The 20359-nt window shown below is 42.5% G+C and overlaps 1 protein-coding gene across 1 annotated transcript in view; it reads left to right on the top strand.

The window, feature by feature from the left end:
• The first annotated feature begins 20218 nt into the window (after window positions 1-20218).
• LOC143815641 (solute carrier family 2, facilitated glucose transporter member 11-like) overlaps window positions 20219-20359 on the top strand; it is a 145048-nt gene continuing 144907 nt past the window's right edge. Inside the window, exon 1 of the mRNA XM_077295100.1 lies at window positions 20219-20249. Within this exon, the coding sequence (XP_077151215.1) occupies window positions 20235-20249 (15 nt within the window). The 5' untranslated portion in view covers window positions 20219-20234. The remainder of the gene's footprint in view (window positions 20250-20359) is intronic.

Raw genomic sequence — 20359 nt, 5'->3', positions numbered from 1 at the left:
CCCCACACCGACTGACGGTGCGGAGGGGGAATATCAGCACCCTAGAGCTTCCAGCGAGCCAGAAAATCACATATCAAGCAAGCTGGACAAAAACACTGAAAAATGCAAATGATCCAAGTATACAAAACGGACTTAGCTTCTCTTGCATGAGACAGACGGAAAGGAATCAGGAGAAAACCTTATAGGACTGGATACAACAATGCCAGGCAAGAGACTGAGTCCAGAGGAGACCTAAATAGGGAACACCCGCTGCTTAATGACCCAGCTGGAGCCCAGGCCTGCAACAAGACATGCCTAACACAGTACCGTTAGTGACCACCAGAGGGAGCCCAGAAACACAGTTCACAACAGGTATTGTAGTTCTCCCATCCCCTTTATTAATTTTGTTGCCCTCCTTTGTACTCTCTCTAGTTCCATTATATCCTTCCTGAGCACCGGTGCCCAAAACTGGACACAGTACTCCATGTGCGGTCTAACTAGGGATTTGTACAGAGGCAGTATAATGCTCTCATCATGTGTATCCAGACCTCTTTTAATGCACCCCATGATCCTGTTTGCCTTGGCAGCTGTTGCCTGGCACTGGCTGCTCCAGGTAAGTTTATCATTAACTAGGATCCCCAAGTCCTTCTCCATGTGAGATTTACCCAGTGGTTTCCCGTTCAGTGTGTAATGGTGATATTGATTCCTTCTTCCCATGTGTATAACCTTACATTTATCATTGTTAAACCTCATCTGCCACCTTTCAGCCCAAGTTTCCAACTTATCCAGATCCATCTGTAGCAGAATACTATCTTCTCTTGTATTAACTGCTTTATCTATTAATATCCGCCAGGATACAAGGTTCTTGTTAGTGTTAGTTCTTGATATACCGTATGTCCCTCAGGATTTTACGGGGCATGGCTCCATCTATTCTCCCATTGATGTGGTGAAGTAGTCATGCAGCATTTTTCTTCCTCCAAACATGGTGAGTTGAGTTAATGCAAAAGAGCTAAAATTTTTGTCTCATCTGACCACAGCACCTTCTCCCAATCACTCATAGAATCATCCAGGTGTTCATTGGCAAACTTCAGATGGGCCTGCACATGTGCCTTCTTGACAGGGGGTCCTTGCGGGTACTGCAGGATTTTAAACCTTTACGACGTAATGTGTTACCAATGGTTTTCTTGGTGACTGTGGTCTCAGCTGCCTTGAGATCATTAACAAGTTCCCTGGTGTAGTTTTAGGCTGATTTCTCACCTTCCTCATGATCAAGGATACCCCAAGAGGTGAAATTTGCATGGTGCCACAGATCGATGTCGATTGACAGTCATTTTGTATTTCTTCCATTTTCTTACTATTGCACCAACAGTTGTCTCCTTCTCACCCAGCGTCTTACATATGGTTTTGTAGCCCATTCCAGCTTTGTGCAAGTCCATGATATTGTCCCTGACATCTGTAGAAAGCTCTTTGGTGTTGCCCATGTTGTAGAGGTTAGAGTCTGACTGATTAATTGAGTCTGTGGACAGAAGTGACTATGTAAAACAGCTGTCTTTAATGCAGGTAACAAGTTGATTAGGAGCATCTAACTGCTCTGTAGTAGCCAGAACTCTTAATGGTTGGTAGGCGATCAAATACTTATTTCTCACTGCAAAATGCAAATAAATTTATATAATTTATACAATGCGATTTTCTGGATTATATTTTTGATATTCTATCTCTCAATGTTAAAATTAACCTACCCTTAAAATTATAAACTGCTCATGTCTTTGTCAGTGGGCAAACTTACAAAATCAGCAAAGGGTCAAATACTTATTTCTCCCACTGTATATCGATGTATTAATCCTTAATTTGTGAGACTGAATATTTGATCATTATAGGGTCAGTGTGCTGGCCTTTGCACACATTGACAATATAGGCTGAAAATACAGCCATCTGAACAATGTCATATATGTCAGGCAATCAAGTGATTGATTAAAGCTCCCTCACTTTCACTTTCAATAGCTGTCAGCCCTGACCCTTCCCATACACAGGAGTGCTTGATAGTCATGTGACAAGGCTCGTTGAAGGGTCGACATTGATTGTTAGGATTGCTACCTCCAATAGGTGGCACTAGAGTTCTAGTCCTCTTCCTCTCTGAAGAGACAATTTTGATAGTCCACATGCTCTTATTGTTCTCTAAAAGATAAGCCACTGCCCAAGATGTCTGGCTTTGACTCTCCCTCACAGAGAACAAAGGATATGCAGCCCAAAATTGGACGCCTCAGATATTTGCCCCCCCCCCCCCGCCGGAACTGCTGATATGCGCTCGTTTGGCAGACTTTAATCTAACATGTATGGAGGCCTTAACTACTATCTAAAGGGTATAGGCCCTTGTAATCAAACTTAGTAGTGAGGGCATAACCACTTATAGCGCCTATGGCTGAATAAATACCAAATATGACCCTACAAATACTCCTTACAGGCATGTCGGGTTACCAGCTAGTACATGTATGATATGTTGAGAACAAAAGGGAATATGAATCCAGCACATGATAGAGGGAAGGAGGTTTCACACTTTGTCTAAAAAGTTCCCATTTTGTAGAGTTTCATGTTTTAATTACCATTGTTATATTTGGTCATTGTTTTAGGCCAATAAAACATTGCACACACATATAGCATTTGTTTATTTAACACTATCAGATTTGTCATGGATTACATTTTTTATGTTGAAAAACAATGTATTTTTTAAGTAGCTTAAAACTATATACCTCATATTGCTCTAACTACTACCTTTGGGTAGACACTAAAAAAGTGTGCTTGAGCCGGGAAAACTAATACGGAGTCATCTGCCATCTAAACCAGCTGTAGCTTTCATGATAGAGGAGACAGGAGCTGTGCAACTTTTGAGAACACCCTTCCCCCACCCCACCACAAGGACACATTTTCTGGCTAATGGTAGAAGTTCATGAGTCCCTACCTTGGACTCAGAAGATTCTGGATATCTGACCACTGATCCATATCACTAGTGACTACTAAAGTATACAGACATCTTCGCTGATTAGGGAGGTATGTACAAATGTGTCTATCACAATTATGAGAGTTTTGGAATGGTGTTAACATGTGCCATGTGATCAGCTCTGTAGGCAGAGAAATACTAGCCACATGGCCTGGTCAAGTCATAGGAGGGAAAAACACATGACATATTATATTAGCATTGTTGGACACATTGCTTGTAAGCTACTGCTATTAATATATTCTGGAAACGGGAAAAAAAATTTTAAATACCTAAAGCCCAAATGCTAAGTGCATTCTGCTGCCAGGCACAGTATTAATTGAGGGGGACACAAACCGAATGCTGTGAAAAGCACTAATATAAAATGGATTTCAATTGCGGTGAGACTGCAATTTTTAAAGATTTCTATCATTATCCTTTATTTATGCAATATTCCAAATCAAACATCATTCCATGTATAGCTTGGTTTTTTTAAAACTGAAAAAAATATATATATATATTACCTTGAATGTAGTTTCATGTTTTATTTTTTAAATAAAAGCTACTCTTAATAGACTTGGATAATGGCAATATTATTATTACTACCATAATCCAGGTGTATTAAAAGTAGATTTATTATTAGTAATGATTATAGTAATATAGGAAATAAAGTAAACCTTTAATTTATCTCCAATATTCCAACAATTCTGACAGCCAATATTTGTTTATAACACAGAACAGCAAGAAAATCTGAAATCCTAAAAGAAGACGTTTGAGCGGAGGTAATAATAATAATAGTAATAATATTTATTTTTTATAGCGCCAACATATTCCGCAGCACTTTACAGTTTGCACACATTATCAGGTAATTGTTATATTATAAAGAAAAGTGATAAACAATACCCAATACTATGCATAGTATGATAAGGCTTTGTGCACACGATCTGTAGGTGCGTACTTGTGCAGCGTCCAACCTGCAGCGGACAGACGTTACAGTATAGTGGATGGGATTATAAGAAATCTCATGTCAACTATGTGTCCAAAGACGCTTGTGGCTCACCCGCGGAGTCGGACATGCGGCGAGTCTTTCCAGACCACAGCATGTCAATTACACTTGCGGAGATACTTGTCTCTGCAAGAGAAATTTCACCAATACAATGTATTGGACGAGGTGAATCCACACGGTTCAGTGAACACACGCAGATTTACCTGCTTTCAATAGACGGCAGTGCTTTGGATGCAGCGAACATGTGCTGTGTCCAAAGTGCTGTCACTTCCGGATCGTGTGCACCCGGCCTAATGCTTCCTAAAAGCCAGAATTCTTACAGGTGCATCTCACAAAATTAGAATATCATCAAAAAGTTAATTTTTTTCCAGTTCTTCAATACAAAAAGTGAAACTCATATATTATTTAGAGTCATTACAGAGTGATCTATTTCAAGTGTTTATTTCTGTCAATGTTGATGATTTTGGCTTACTGCCAATGAAAACTCAAAAGTCATTATCTCAGTGTTAGGGCTAGCGGAGCGCACTGAATGAATATAGAGATTTTATTATAATAGATGCGTTTGCAGCCCGGGGTCCACCGTGCAGGCAAACCTGCTGCTAGCAAACGGCGGAACTATATGGCGGTATGAGCTACCTCTGTTACTTCACAGAGTAGCCGTGAACTCAAAGCACTGCGCCCTGTTAGACTTCACAGTGGCACAGGCTAACTGTTGTGAACTCTATTTTTAGGCTCCCTCTAGTGGTCACAAGCGGTACTGTGTAGTGTTGTCTTTCTGCAGGTTGGCTGCATCAGCTGGTTCATTATCCTTGGTTGGTTTCCTATTTAGCTCACCTGGATACTCAGTTCCTTGCCTGCTATCAATGTATTCAGTGCTCTTCAGATTCCTTGTGACTACCTTGCTCCCAGTCTCTCCAAGACAAGCTAAGTTTTTGTTTGTTCATTTTTTGATTATCAGCATTCATCATGTTTCTTGTCCAGCTTGCTAAAATGTGATCTCCTCGCTTGCTGGTTGCTCTGTTGTGATTTTGCTTTTTGCTCCCTCTAGTGGTCATTAGTGATTTGACTCTGGAGCGTCTGTCTTTTCCTATATCCTCACCTGGGCCGTTAGTTCAGGGGCGTTGCTATATAAGCTCCCTGGACCTTCAGTTCAATGCCTGGCATCGTTGAAATCAGAGCTAATCTGTTGTGCTCTTGTCCTCTGATCCTGGTTCCTGTTTTTCAAGCTAAGTCTGCTTCTTTGCTTTTGTTTTGTTTGGTATTTTTGTCCAGCTTGTTCCTATCTGTATCCTGACCTTTGCTGGAAGCTCTAGGGGGCTGGTGTTCTCCCCCCGGACCGTTAGACGGTTCGGGGGTTCTTGAATCTCCAGCGTGGATTTTTATAGGGTTTTTGTTGACCAGATAAGTTATCTTGCTATATTCTGCTATTAGTAAGCTGGCCTCTCTTTGCTGAACCTGGTTCATTTCTGTGTTTGTCATTTCCTCTTACCTCACCGTTATTATTTGTGGGGGGCTTGTATCTTGCTTTGGGGTCCCTTTCTCTGGAGGCAAGAGAGGTCTTTGTTTTCTTCTCCTAGGGGTAGTTAGATTCTCCGGCTGGCGCGAGTCATCTAGCGATCACCGTAGGCATGATCCCCGGCTACTTCTAGTGTTGGCGTTAGGAGTAGCTATTTGGTCAACCCAGTTACCACAGCCCTATGAGCTGGATTTTTGTATCTTGCAGACTTACACGTTCCTCTGAGACCCTGTCCACTGGGGTCATAACATTGCTCTAGGGGACTGAGTTTCTCCCCCCACACCGTTAGTTGGTGCGGGGGTTCTTGAAATCTCAGTGTGGATATTTTGTAAGGGTTTTTTACTGACCGCACAGACCCCTTTTCTATTTTCTGCTATCTAGTATTGGTGGGCCTTATTTGCTGAATCTGTTTTCACCCCTGTGTATGTGCCTTCCTCTTACTTCACCGTTATTACATGTTGGGGGCTTCTATATCTTTGGGGATTATTTCTCTGGAGGCAAGAGAGGTCTTTCTTTCTCTCTAGGGGTAGTTAGTTCCTCAGGCTGGCTCGAGACGTCTAGTATTTTTAGGCACGTTCACCGGCTACCTCTAGTGTGTTTGGATAGGTTCAGTTTTGCGGTCAGTCCAGTTTACCACCTCCCTAGAGCTTGTCCTATGTTTGTTACTTAGCTGGAGTAATTTGTGATCCTCAACCACTAAGGATCATAACAGTATAGCAGGCCCAAAAAAGTGTTTAATGCATCGCAGAAGTGGGATTAAAAGAAGACCTGAGTACATTTTTTTTTTTTTTTTTTCCCTCCCGCTTTTTCTTTGCTGCAGTCTGTTTAGCTTCTTTCATCCCCTTGAACTCTGGGTGGTTTTGAGCTCAGCTGCAGACATGAATATTCAGACTCTGACTTCTAGTGTGGATCATCTTACTGCACGGGTGCAGAGTATTCAGGATTTTGTTATTCATAGCCCTATGTCAGAACCAAAGATACCCATTCCTGAGTTGTTTTCTGGAGATAGATCTAGGTTTATGAATTTTAAGAATAATTGTAAGTTATTTCTATCTCTGAGACCTCGTTCCTCTGGTGATTCCGCTCAGCAAGTTAAAATTGTTATCTCCTTGTTGCGTGGCGACCCTCAAGATTGGGCCTTCTCTCTGGCGCCAGGAAATCCTGCATTGCTTAATGTAGATGCATTTTTTCTGGCTCTTGGACTGCTTTATGAGGAGCCTAATCTTGAGAATCAGGCAGAAAAAGCGTTGCTGGCTATCTCTCAAGGTCAGGATGAAGCAGAGGTGTATTGTCAAAAATTTCGGAAATGGTCGGTGCTTACTCAATGGAATGAGTGTGCCCTGGCTGCAAATTTCAGAGAAGGTCTTTCTGAAGCCATTAAGAATGTTATGGTGGGGTTTCCCACCCTTACAAGTCTGAGTGATTCTATGGCTTTAGCCATTCAGGTTGATCGGCGTTTGCGGGAGCGCAAATCTGCTCATCCTTTGGCGGTATTTTCTGAACAGAGACCTGAGTGTATGCAATGTGACCGAACTCTGACCAGAACTGAGCGACAAAGTCATAGACGTCAAAATGGGTTGTGCTTTTACTGTGGTGATTCTACTCATGTTATCTCAGCATGCTCTAAACGCTTAAAGAAAATCACTAAACCTGTCACCATTGGTACTATACAGCCTAAATTTATTTTGTCTGTTACTTTGACTTGTTCTTTGTCGTCTTACCCGGTTATGGCTTTTGTGGATTCGGGTGCTGCCCTGAATCTGATGGATTTGTCATTTGCCAGGCGCTGTGGTTTTGTCCTGGAGCCTTTGGAATTTCCTATTCCTCTGAGGGGAATTGATGCTACGCCATTGGCTGAGAATAAGCCTCAGTATTGGACGCAAATGACCATGTGCATGACTCCCGTACATCAGGAGGTGATTCGCTTTATGGTTTTGCATAATTTGCATGATGTTGTCGTTTTGGGTCTGCCGTGGCTGCAGGCTCATAATCCAGTTTTAGATTGGAAGGCTATGTCTGTGTCAAGTTGGGGTTGTCAGGGAATTCATGGCGATACTCCGTTGGTGTCTATTGCTTCTTCCACTCCTTCTGAGGTCCCTGAGTTTTTGTCTGACTACCAGGATGTATTTGATGAGCCCAGGTCCAGTGCCCTGCCCCCTCATAGGGATTGTGACTGTGCTATAAATTTAATTCCTGGTAGTAAATTCCCTAAGGGACGACTTTTTAATTTGTCTATACCAGAGCATGCCGCGATGCGGAGTTATATAAAGGAGTCTTTGGAAAAGGGACATATTCGCCCATCCTCTTCCCCTCTTGGTGCAGGATTTTTTTTTTGTGGCCAAGAAGGACGGTTCTTTGAGACCTTGTATAGATTATCGTCTTCTGAATAAAATCACAGTCAAATTTCAGTATCTTCTGCCATTATTATCTGATTTGTTTGCTCGGATTAAGGGTGCCAGTTGGTTCACCAAGATAGATCTCCGTGGTGCGTATAACCTTGTGCGCATTAAGCAGGGAGATGAATGGAAAACAGCATTTAATACGCCCGAAGGCCATTTTGAGTACTTGGTGATGCCTTTTGGACTCTCTAATGCTCCTTCTGTGTTTCAGTCCTTCATGCATGACATCTTCCGAGAATATCTGGATAAATTTATGATTGTTTATCTGGATGACATTTTGGTCTTTTCTGATGATTGGGAGTCCCATGTGAAGCAGGTCAGGATGGTGTTTCAGGTCCTGCGTGCTAATGCTTTATTTGTGAAGGGCTCAAAATGCCTCTACGGAGTACAGAAGGTCTCCTTTTTGGGTTTTATTTTTTCCCCTTCTACTGTGGAGATGGACCCAGTCAAGGTCCAGGCTATTCATGACTGGACTCACCCCACGTCTGTTAAGAGTCTTCAGAAGTTCTTGGGTTTTGCTAATTTTTACCGTCGTTTCATCGCTAATTTTTCTAGCGTGGTTAAACCTTTGACGGATTTGACCAAGAAGGGTTCTGATGTGACTAATTGGTCTCCTGCGGCCGTGGAGGCCTTTCGGGAGCTGAAGCACCGGTTTTCTTCAGCTCCAGTCTTATGTCAGCCAGATGTCTCTCTCCCCTTCCAGGTCGAGGTTGATGCTTCTGAGATTGGAGCAGGGGCTGTTTTGTCGCAGAGAAGCTCTGATGGCTCTGTGATGAAGCCATGTGCTTTCTTTTCAAGAAAATTTTCGCCTGCCGAGCGGAATTATGATGTTGGTAATCGGGAGTTGTTGGCTATGAAGTGGGCATTTGAGGAGTGGCGACATTGGCTCGAAAGAGCTAAACATCGTGTGGTGGTCTTGACTGATCCCAAAAATCTGATTTACCTCGAGTCTGCCAAGCGCCTGAATCCTAGACAGGCTCGTTGGTCGTTGTTTTTCTCCCGTTTCAACTTTCGTGGTCTCATACCTGCCTGGTTCGAAGAACGTGAAGGCTGATGCACTTTCTAGGAGTTTTGTGCCTGACTCTCCGGGAGTTTCTGAGCCGGCTGGTATTCTCAGAGAGGGAGTGATTTTGTCTGCCATTTCCCCAGATTTGCGACGAGTGCTGCAGAAATTTCAGGCGGATAGACCTGACCGTTGTCCACCAGAGAGATTGTTTGTCCCGGATAGATGGACCAGCAGAGTTATTTCCGAGGTTAATTCTTCGGTGTTGGTGGGTCATCCTGGGATTTTTGGTACCAGAGATTTGGTGGCTAGGTCCTTCTGGTGGCCTTCCTTGTCGCGGGATGTGCGTTCCTTTGTGCAGTCTTGTGGGATTTGTGCTCGGGCTAAGCCTTGCTGTTCTCGTGCCAGCGGTTTGCTTTTGCCTTTGCCTGTCCCGAAAAGGCCTTGGACGCACATTTCCATGGATTTTATTTCGGATCTTCCAGTATCTCAGAAAATGTCTGTCATCTGGGTGGTGTGTGATCGTTTTTCCAAGATGGTCCATTTGGTGCCCTTGCCTAAGTTGCCTTCCTCCTCCGATTTGGTTCCTCTATTTTTTCAGAATGTGGTTCGCTTGCACGGCATTCCTGAAAATATTGTGTCTGATAGAGGATCCCAGTTTGTGTCCAGGTTTTGGCGGACTTTTTGTGCTAAGATGGGCATTGATTTGTCTTTTTCGTCGGCCTTCCATCCTCAGACTAATGGCCAAACCGAGCGAACTAATCAGACGTTGGAAACTTATTTGAGATGTTTTGTTTCTGCTGATCAGGATGATTGGGTGACTTTTTTGCCATTGGCCGAGTTTGCCCTTAATAATCGGGCTAGTTCTGCTACTTTGGTTTCGCCTTTTTTCTGCAATTCTGGTTTCCATCCTCGTTTTTCCTCGGGTCAGGTTGAGTCTTCCGACTGTCCTGGGGTGGATTCTGTGGTGGATAGGTTGCAGCAGATTTGGAACCATGTGGTGGACAATTTGAGGTTGTCACAGGAGAAGGCTCAGCGCTTTGCCAACCGCCGCCGCGGTGTGGGTCCCCGACTTCGTGTTGGGGATTTGGTGTGGCTGTCTTCTCGGTATGTTCCTATGAAGGTCTCCCCTCCTAAATTCAAGCCTCGCTTCATCGGTCCTTATAAGATCTTGGAAATCCTTAACCCGGTGTCTTTTCGTTTGGATCTCCCGGCATCGTTTGCCATTCATAATGTGTTCCATAGGTCTTTGTTGCGGAGGTATGTGGTACCTGTGGTTCCTTCTGTTGAGCCTCCTGCTCCGGTGCTGGTCGAGGGCGAATTGGAGTACGTGGTGGAGAAGATTTTGGATTCTCGTATCTCTAGACGGAGGCTTCAGTATTTGGTGAAGTGGAAGGGCTATGGTCAGGAGGATAATTCCTGGGTTGTCGCCTCTGATGTTCATGCGGCCGATTTGGTTCGTGCCTTCCACGCGGCTCATCCTGATCGCCCTGGGGGTCTTGATGAGGGTTCCGTGACCCCTCCTCAAGGGGGGGTACTGTTGTGAACTCTATTTTTAGGCTCCCTCTAGTGGTCACAAGCGGTACTGTGTAGTGTTGTCTTTCTGCAGGTTGGCTGCATCAGCTGGTTCATTATCCTTGGTTGGTTTCCTATTTAGCTCACCTGGATACTCAGTTCCTTGCCTGCTATTAATGTATTCAGTGCTCTTCAGATTCCTTGTGACTACCTTGCTCCCAGTCTCTCCAAGACAAGCTAAGTTTTTGTTTGTTCATTTTTTGATTATCAGCATTCATCATGTTTCTTGTCCAGCTTGCTAAAATGTGATCTCCTCGCTTGCTGGTTGCTCTAGGGGACTGAGTTTCTCCCCCCACACCGTTAGTTGGTGCGGGGGTTCTTGAAATCTCAGTGTGGATATTTTGTAAGGGTTTTTTACTGACCGCACAAACCCCTTTTCTATTTTCTGCTATCTAGTATTGGTGGGCCTCATTTGCTGAATCTGTTTTCACCCCTGTGTATGTGCCTTCCTCTTACTTCACCGTTATTACATGTTGGGGGCTTCTATATCTTTGGGGATTATTTCTCTGGAGGCAAGAGAGGTCTTTCTTTCTCTCTAGGGGTAGTTAGTTCCTCAGGCTGGCTCGAGACGTCTAGTATTTTTAGGCACGTTCACCGGCTACCTCTAGTGTGTTTGGATAGGTTCAGTTTTGCAGTCAGTCCAGTTTACCACCTCCCTAGAGCTTGTCCCATGTTTGTTACTTAGCTGGAGTAATTTGTGATCCTCAACCACTAAGGATCATAACAGCTAACTACCCAAACGAGAGCAGTCAGTGGTCATGCACGCACACAAAACTCCTAGCCGGAGGTGCCAGCATTCTAGGGGCTTATTTCAGCCAGGTCCCTGAATACTCAAACACACAAACTCCTCGCCGGAGGTGCCAGCATTCTAGGGGCTTATTTCAACCGGGTCCCTGAAAACAATCATACATGACCAAACTGGCGCAAAGTACATAACTTAGAACAATACTAGCGCATGGCCGTGTAGCCATGCGAGCCTTAAATAGTTGCAGCACGTACAGGACCTTCCTAGAAGGACCAATGAGAGGCTGCCACAGAGCGTGAGCACCTACAGGACCTTCCTGAAGGACCAATGGCCTAAGCTGCAGTATCTGATCATGTGACCCTCGATCTCCACTGAGAGATCTTGCTCTGGGCATGCTCAGAACGAGAAAAGCAGGACTTAGTCCCAGAAGCGTCTGCTCGCTGCTGCCCAGCACTGACTTCAATGGCAGAAGCAGGGAAAGCAGCAGTAACTCTTTGTACAGAGTCAGACTGAGCGAGACACTGGGACCGATGTCTCTGCTGAGCAGGCTCCCCTGCAGCAGGAGAAGAATGGGAGATGGACCAAGATTCCCCCTGTGCAGAGGTGGGAAATCGACCCCTAACACTCAGTAAATTAGAATACTTTATAACACCAGCTTGAAAAATGATTTTAAAATCCGAAATGTTGGCCTACTGAAATGTATGTTCAGTAAATGCACTCGATACTTGGTCGGGGCTCCTTTTGCATCAATTACTGAGTCAATGCGGCATGGGTTTTCATTGGCTTTAAGCCATAATCATCAACATTAACAGAAATAAACACTTGAAATAGATCACTCTGTTTGTAATGACTCTATATAATATATGAGTTTCACTTTTTGTGTTGAAGAACTGACATAAATTAACTTTTTGATGATATTCTAATTTTATGAGATGCACCTGTTTGTACATATACAAAATAAGAGTGCACCCATTAGCAGAATTATAGTGCCCAATAACTCATGCCATAGTGCCCCTGGAACCGACTTAGAGTTCAAATGCACCTATCCATGCTTCTTTTGGGGAACCCCGCCGATCCCCCAAAATATCCATTCAATGCATAAAGTATCTAGGTACCGCCAATTTTCTCATATGATAAAATAGAGGACTCAATTGAGAAAATCTTTGAGCTTTTTGAGCTTTTTACATTGTCCCTGGAACCAAGTCAGAGTAAAAAAGATCATGGGTCCGATTCAATATCGCATTTCCATCACTTTTGTGGTGTGGTGTGACTACCTCTCAATTAGAGACTTTTTAATTTGTGACAAATTCATGAAACTACAGCTCTGTCAAAAATTAAGACCACTGCAAAATTTTCAGTTTGTATGATTTTTCTCTTTATAGATATATTTTTGGTAAAAATTAAATTGTTCTTTAATTCTATAAACTTCTGACAACATGTCTCTGAATTTCCAGGCTATAAATTTTAGATTTTTTTTCTGACAAAGAAAAATGGTCAAAATTAAAAAACAAACAAAAAACAGTGCTTTCAGACCTCAAACAATGCAAAGAAAACAAGTTCATAATCATTTAGAAACAACAATACTAATGCTTTAAAGGGAACCTGTCACCTGAATTTGGCGGGACCAGTTTTGGGTCATATGGGCGGGGTTTTCGGGTGTTTGATTCACCCTTTCCTTACCCGCTGGCTGCATGCTGGCCGCAATATTGGATTGAAGTTCATTCTATGTCCTCCGGAGTACACGCCTGCGCAAGGCAATATTGTCTTGCGCTGGCGTGTACTCCGGAGGACATAGAATGAACTTCAATCCAATATTGCGGCCAGCATGCAGCCAGCGGGTAAGGAAAGGGTGAATCAAACACCCGAAAACCCCGCCCATATGACCCAAAACTGGTCCCGCCAAATTCAGGTGACAGGTTCCCTTGAACTCAGGAGTCAGGAAGGGTTCAGAAATCAATATTTTGTGGAATAACCATGATTTTTAATCACAGCTTTCATGAGTCTTGGCATGCTTTCCACCAGTCTTTCACACTGCTTCTTGGGCAAAAATGTAAGCAGTCCTTCTTTGTTTGATGGCTTGTGACTATCCATCATCCTCTTGATCACATTCCAGAGGTTTTCAATGGGGATCAAGTCTGGAGATTGGGCTGCCCATTACATGGTTTTGTTGTGGTGGTCTCTTAATTTTTGCCAGAGCTGTATTTGCATCATTCTTAAAGTTGTCTTTTATGGTTTAGTTAATTTTTCTTCTTCTTACATTAATGTGGTTTCTTACAGATGTTTTAGACAGATTACTGAAATGTGACTTTTTTAAAAAGTCACATAATTTGGGGCAACTCTAACTCCAGTGTTCCCCTGGAGGCATTTTCAGTACACCAGTTATTTTGTCACATTTTTACAACATTTTGCAATGTCTCGCTAACTTTTCTTGCTAAAATGATGCAAAACCAATTAACCCCTTTACCCCCAAGGGTGGTTTACATGTTAATGACAGGGCCAATTTTTACAATTCTGACCACTGTCCCTTTATGAGGTTATAACTCTGGAACGCTTCAACGGATCCTGTTTTCTCGTGACATATTGTACTTCATGATAGTGGTAAAATTTCTTTGATATTACCTGCATTTATTTGTGAAAAAAATGGAAATTTGGCGAAAATTTTGAAAATTTCGCAATTTTCCAAATTTGAATTTTTATGCAATTAAATCACAGAGATATGTCACGCAAAATACTTAATAAGTAACATTTCCCACATGTCTACTTTACATCAGCACAACCAAACCAAATTTGGAACCAAATTTTTTTTTTGTTAGGGAGTTATAAGGGCTAAAAGTTGACCAGCAATTTCTCATTTTTACAACACCATTTTTTTTTAGGGACCACATCTCATTTGAAGTCATTTTGAGGGGTCTATATGATAGAAAATAACCAAGTGTGACACCATTCTAAAAACTGCACCCCTCAAGGTGCTCACAACCACATTCAAGAAGTTTATTAACCCTTCAAGTGTTTCACAGGAATTTTTGGAATGTTTAAATAAAAATGACCATTTAACTTTTTTTACAAAAAAATTTACTTCAGCTCCAATTTGTTTTATTTTACCAAGGGTAACAGGAGAAAATGGATCCCAAAAGTTGTTGTACAATTTGTCCTGAGTACGCCGATACCCCATATGTTGGGGTAAACCACTGTTTGGGCGCATGGGAGAGCTCGGAAGGGAAGGAGCGCTGTTTCACTTTTCAATGCAAAATTGACAGGAATTAAGATGGGACGCCATGTTGCGTTTGAAGAGCCACTGATGTGCCTAAACATTGAAACCCCCACAAGTGACACCATTTTGGAAAGTATACCCCCTAAGGAACTCATCTAGATGTGTTTCACTACAGTTTATAACGCAGAGCCGTGAAAATAAAAATTCTTTTTTTTCACAAAAAATATTTTTTAGCCCCCAGTTTTGTATTTTCCCAAGGGTAACAGGAGAAATTGGACCCCAAAAGTTGTTGTCCAATTTGTCCTGAGTACGTTGATACCCCATATGTGGGGAGAACCACCGTTTGAGCGCATGGCAGAGCTCGGAAGGGAAGGAGCGCCATTTGGAATGCAGACTTAGATGGATTGGTCTGCAGGCATCACATTGATTTTGCAAAGCCCCTAATGTACCTAAACAGTAGAAACCCCCCACAAGTGACCCCATATTGGAAACTAGACCCCCCCAAGGAACTTATCTAGATGTGTTGTGAGAACTTTGAACCCCCAAGTGTTTCACTACAGTTTATAACGCAGAGCCGTGAAAATAAAAAATCCTTTTTTTTCACAAAAATTATTTTTTAGCCCCCAGTTTTGTATTTTCCCAAGGGTAACAGGAGAACTTGGACCTCTAAAGTTGTTGTCCAATGTGTCCTGAGTATGGTGATACCACATATATTGGGGTAAACCCTTGTTTGGGCGCACGGAAGAGCTCGGAAGGGAAGGAGCACTGTTTTACTATTTCAACGCAGAATTGGCTGGAATTGAGATCGGACGCCATGTCGCGTTTGGAGAGCCCCTGATGTGCCTAAACAGTGCAAACCCCCCAATTATAACTGAAACCCTAATCCAAACACACCCCTAACCCTAATCCCCAACGGTAACCCTAACCACACCCCAAACCCTGACACACCCCTAACCCTAATCCCAACCCTATTCCCAACTGTAAATGTAATCCAAACCCTAACTTTAGCCCCAACCCTAACCCTAACTTTAGCCCCAACCCTAACTGTAGCCCTAACCCTAGCCCCAACCCTAACCCTAGCCCTAACTCTAACCCTAGCCCCAACTCTAACCCTAGCCCCAACCCTAACCCTAGCCCCAACCCTAACCCTAATGGAAAAAAATACATTTTTGTTTAATTTTATTATTTTTCCCTAACTAAGGGGGTGATGAAGGGGGTTTGATTTACTATTTATAGCGGGTATTTTAGCGGATTTTTATGATTGGCAGCTGTCACACACTAAAAGACGCTTTTTATTGCAAAAAATAGTTTTTGCGTCTCCACTCTCCACATTTTGAGAGCTATAATTTTTCCATATTTTGGTCCACAGAGTCATGTGAAGTCTTGTTTTTTGCGGGACGAGTTGACGTTTTTATTGGAACCATATTTAGGCACATAACATTTTTTGATCGCTTTTTATTCCGATTTTTGTGAGGCAGAATGACCAAAAACCAGCTATTCATGAATTTCTTTTGGGTGGGGGGGCGTTTATACTGTTCTGCGTTTGGTAAAATGGATAAAGCAGTTTTATTCTTTGGGTCAGTACAATTACAGTGATACCTCATTTATATCATTTTTTTATGTTTTGGTGCTTTTATATGATAAGAACTATTTTATATAAAAAATAAATATTTTTGTATCGCTTTATTCTGAGGACTATAACTTTTGTATTTTTTCGCTGATAACGCTGTATGGTGGCTCGTTTTTTGCGGGACAAGATGACGTTTTCAGCGGTACCATGGATGTGTACTTTTTTTTTTTTTTTTTTTAGATAAAGAAATGTATTTATGGGAACAATATATATATTTTTTTAGGAATTTTTTTTTTTTTTTTACACATCTGAATATTTTTTTTTTACACTATAACATTGCCCCCGAGGGTGGGGGGGGCATCATGTTATAGTGTAAGGTCGCTGATCTGACACTTTGACGTGCACTCCTGGAGGCTTCCCTGGCGCCTGCTCTGGCCCGCGGCCATTTTGGATCTGGGGCCTGCAGGGAGAAGAAGGTAGGAGACCCTCGGAGCAACGCGATCACTCCCCCTCCCTGCGCGATGCTTCCCTATAGCGCCGGAACACTGCGATCATGTTTGATCGCAGTGTGCCGGGGGTTAATGTGCCGGGGGCAGTCCGTGACTGCTCCAGGCACATAGTGCCGGATGTCAGCTGCGATAGTCAGCTGACACCGGCCGCGATCGGCCGCGCTCCCCCCGTGAGCGCAGCTGATCGTGCTGGACGTACTATTCCATCCTTGGGAATTAGGGCCCACCCCACATGGATGGAATAGTACGTCCAATGGTAGAAAGGGGTTAAAGAATAAAAAAAATGACAATTTTGGGATTTCCACAAAATTTGTTAATTTGGAGAAAAAATGTCAGAGAAAACCACAAGTTAAAAAAAAGTGAATGAAAAAAACACACAAATGAATCCGGCCCAGTGAGTATCTCCAGAATCTATGGCACATTTTTCATAATAACGAAAAGTTCAATCCGGCCAATGAACACTATGTAGATCACATGAACTGTGTCATAATGTATCCAACGTACATTCATCTTTTGTGATTTATTTAAGTCACTGTTTTTATCTTGTAGTATTTGTTGCTATTTTGTTGTGCCAAACTTTTCAAAATGGTGCACACAGTTCATGAATTTTGCGCAAACGCAAAAATAATCTATATTTTTTGTCTTCAACTTGTTTTATTACTTTTTAGCTCAAAAAGTATCATGTTTTGCATAATGGCACAAAATGGCATCAAAGTAACTTGCATACATAAAAATGTGCGCCAAATTTTACAACATCTTTTCTTAAAAAGTCTGTCTAAAACATTTGGAAAAGCCACACTGAAATCAGAAAACTAACTTAACAACAAAAGACAACTTAAAGAAGTTCAAATTGTTTGATAAATTTGATAGAAATAAAAATGTCACTAATTGAGAGGTAGTCACGCCAAAAAGCTGGTGAAAATTCGATGATGAATCAGGCCCAAAGTGTCTAAGAGTGCAGTTGCCCATTGGACTATCTATAAACAATAGCATAGTGTTTCATAATTAAACAGAACATTTCTTTAAAGGGGTGGTCCGAAGTCAAACTAAATTTCATTCTAAATTCCTATCTATTTAGTGCTGTAGTCTAAGCTATTTTCTAATATACTTGTATTAAAAATTCCCTACCGTTCCCTAACTACACTATCTAACTACCATTGTATTTTTTTTCCTATTTCCTGTGTGATGTTTCTTGGTTTGAGAGTCCCAGTGCATTCTGGGATAATCATACAAAGTGTCATCAGAGCAGGGAGCAGAGGCGGAGGTCACTGCCACAGCACCTGTCCCCTCCCTGAAATCAAGCGTCCCCAGTGTTGCTCGTTTCAGGGGCTGTGCGCATCCCTGTTGTGTCCCTCCATGCGAGCTATGCGATCTACACAGGGACAGTGTCCACTCTGTTGTCGGCTCGGATCAGTAAATCAGCCGGCAACGGAACAGTGTCGGAATACCCAGCATGCAGAGACCATTGATGTCACCTGCGGGGGTGGTGCCATTCTCCTGCATGCAATAGCTTAGATTACGGCACTAAATAGATAGGGATTTAGACTGAAATTTGGATTGACTTCAGACCATCCCATTCAGCTGATTACCCAAGCTGGGGTCAGGATTGAGCCTCTATAAATAGTGCACCAATTAACAGATTGAGAATCTTTCCTAAGATTACTAAAATTTTCCTTCAAAGTAACCAGAGTACCATCTTAAGTAGTGCCAAGTTAAACACACCGCTCCTCCTTAGTGCCCCTCCAGACTGACAAGAATTGACATGTCAGCGGCCAATATATGGCTGGTTACTGGTCACTTCTGCCCCATTTTATGATTTCTGCTTCTAGTGATCAGTGCTATGATGAGCAGAATTATTATTATTATTATTATTTATTATAGCGCCATTTATTCCATGGAATACTGGAATGGTGCACAACCCATTGTCTGTATGAAACACTGCCTTACTGGGAATTTCAGGAGGCTTCCAGGCAACCCAAAAGGAAGAGTTTTAAAGTGGATCTGTCAGCAGGGTTTCACACCCCAAGCAATTTATAGGAGCAGAAAATGCTAGCAACACCTTTACATGGCCAGTCCCTTTCTCCATTACTGAAATTTCAGCTTTTGTATAGATATGCAAATGAGACTGAAGGACTATGGTAGATCTTAAGCCACTGTAACTACAACTCTTCCCCACCCAGCACCACCTCCTCCTGCTGGACTGACGTCTCCTTTACCTGAAGTTTTAGGAGGCGGGCAGGCGGCTGGTTTGGGCCCTGTATTCCTGTGCATACCTGTCAAATAAAATCAGGTACGGTTTATATGTTTTAATATGTGTACCTTGTAATGTGGTAGCATTTGATTCTGTTCTAGTGTGAGGACCAATGTACTTGTGTTTGTACATTGTGCAAGTAATGTTTATATGTCTCGAGGTGTGAGGGGTAGAGGTAGGGATATGTAGTGATACAGTTAGGTTTAGTGTTCAGTAAGGGTCATGTAGGATTTAGGATAGTGGGGGCCATATAATGTTAGATTCAGATTTAGATGTCAAATAAGATAGGAAGAGTTAGCCAATGGAAAGGTAGCTTGTGGGAGGAGTTAAGAGAGTTATTCTAGAAGCTAGGGACTTGAGAGTTGGATTTGGAGGAGGAAGAATTGAAGTTAGAGAAGTGTTACATGTCTGTCTTCGGAACACGTGTGGATCTGGGCAGTTGGAGGGAGTTAGCAGCTAGACCTTGGGGTGACTCGCGTGACATCCAGGACCTGCGGTCTGACAAGGATTGGCAGCGAGATCCTGTAATTTCACCCAAGATGGGGAAAGTGGACGGGGAGCACCAGAGACCAGAATGGAGACAACGGTGCCAGATTACACGTTGATAGGAAAGACCAGGGACAGCTAACCAGAAGGATCATCCATGACATGTGATGACTGTTGGACAGTGTCTGTAATGAAGCTGAATGAGTTGAGTAAAATTTTATTGAAAATGAATCTGGACTTTGAGAATATTTGTGTGCTGCTGAAACGGATCGAGACTTTGCATGCTAAGGAGACTTCTGACCCACAGGTGGAATCTAATGTTTCTGTAGCGGAGCGTCAGGGTGTCCCAGCACAGCAGCAGGCTCTCGCCATGACTATCACCCTGGCCCCCGTTACAAAGTCACACAGCATAGAGGTCGGCAATCAGGCAGGAGTAGGGGTGATGGGCGAGCAATAGAGCTGGAGTGACAGAGGCTTCAGATCCATCATAGCCCTTTAGCCTAATTTGTATGTCAATTCAAAAGCTAATTTCTCAGTAATGGAGGCACAGACTGGCCATGTAATAGTATTGCTGGACTTCTCTTTGAAAGCGGTACATGTGCATATATGTAAATACCTTGAGGATGCAATCCTGCTGACAGATTCCCTTTAAAGTGATTTAATAAAAAGTTTTTCATAAAAGGTACAGTTTACCTATAGCTTACAATTCTGATTATTTGTAGTAAGCTCTGGTTCTGATATTGAAGTATGTCATTTTTTATATAGTAGTGTTTGGACACATAGCCAAAGTGATTGTACTCTCTATACAATTCTTACCTATCACTGCAATCTAGAATTATTAGGGTGTAATGAAAAAAATGGCTCCCTCGCTTCTCTCAGTGTGAGCTTTGAAACTGAGAAAGCAGACCGGGTTTAGGAATAGACGTAGGAAAAAAATCTCTCCACGGTCAGTCACATGTAAATTCCACATGTGCCATAAATGGTAACATTTCCTGTATCCAAAGCGAAATAAGATGGAAATCTTCAAGGTACGTCTCAAGTTTTTGGAACTAATTAACCGTATATCCTATAGACTCAAATGATCTAAAAAACAACACACGTAAGTTGTAGCTGTGAAAGCAGCCTGAATTAAATTATG

Source organism: Ranitomeya variabilis, chromosome 1, assembly GCF_051348905.1.
Source record: "Ranitomeya variabilis isolate aRanVar5 chromosome 1, aRanVar5.hap1, whole genome shotgun sequence".
NCBI lineage: Eukaryota > Metazoa > Chordata > Amphibia > Anura > Dendrobatidae > Ranitomeya > Ranitomeya variabilis.
The sequence above is the reverse complement of the archived record's forward strand: the minus strand, read 5'-3'. Positions and strand labels throughout refer to the sequence as shown.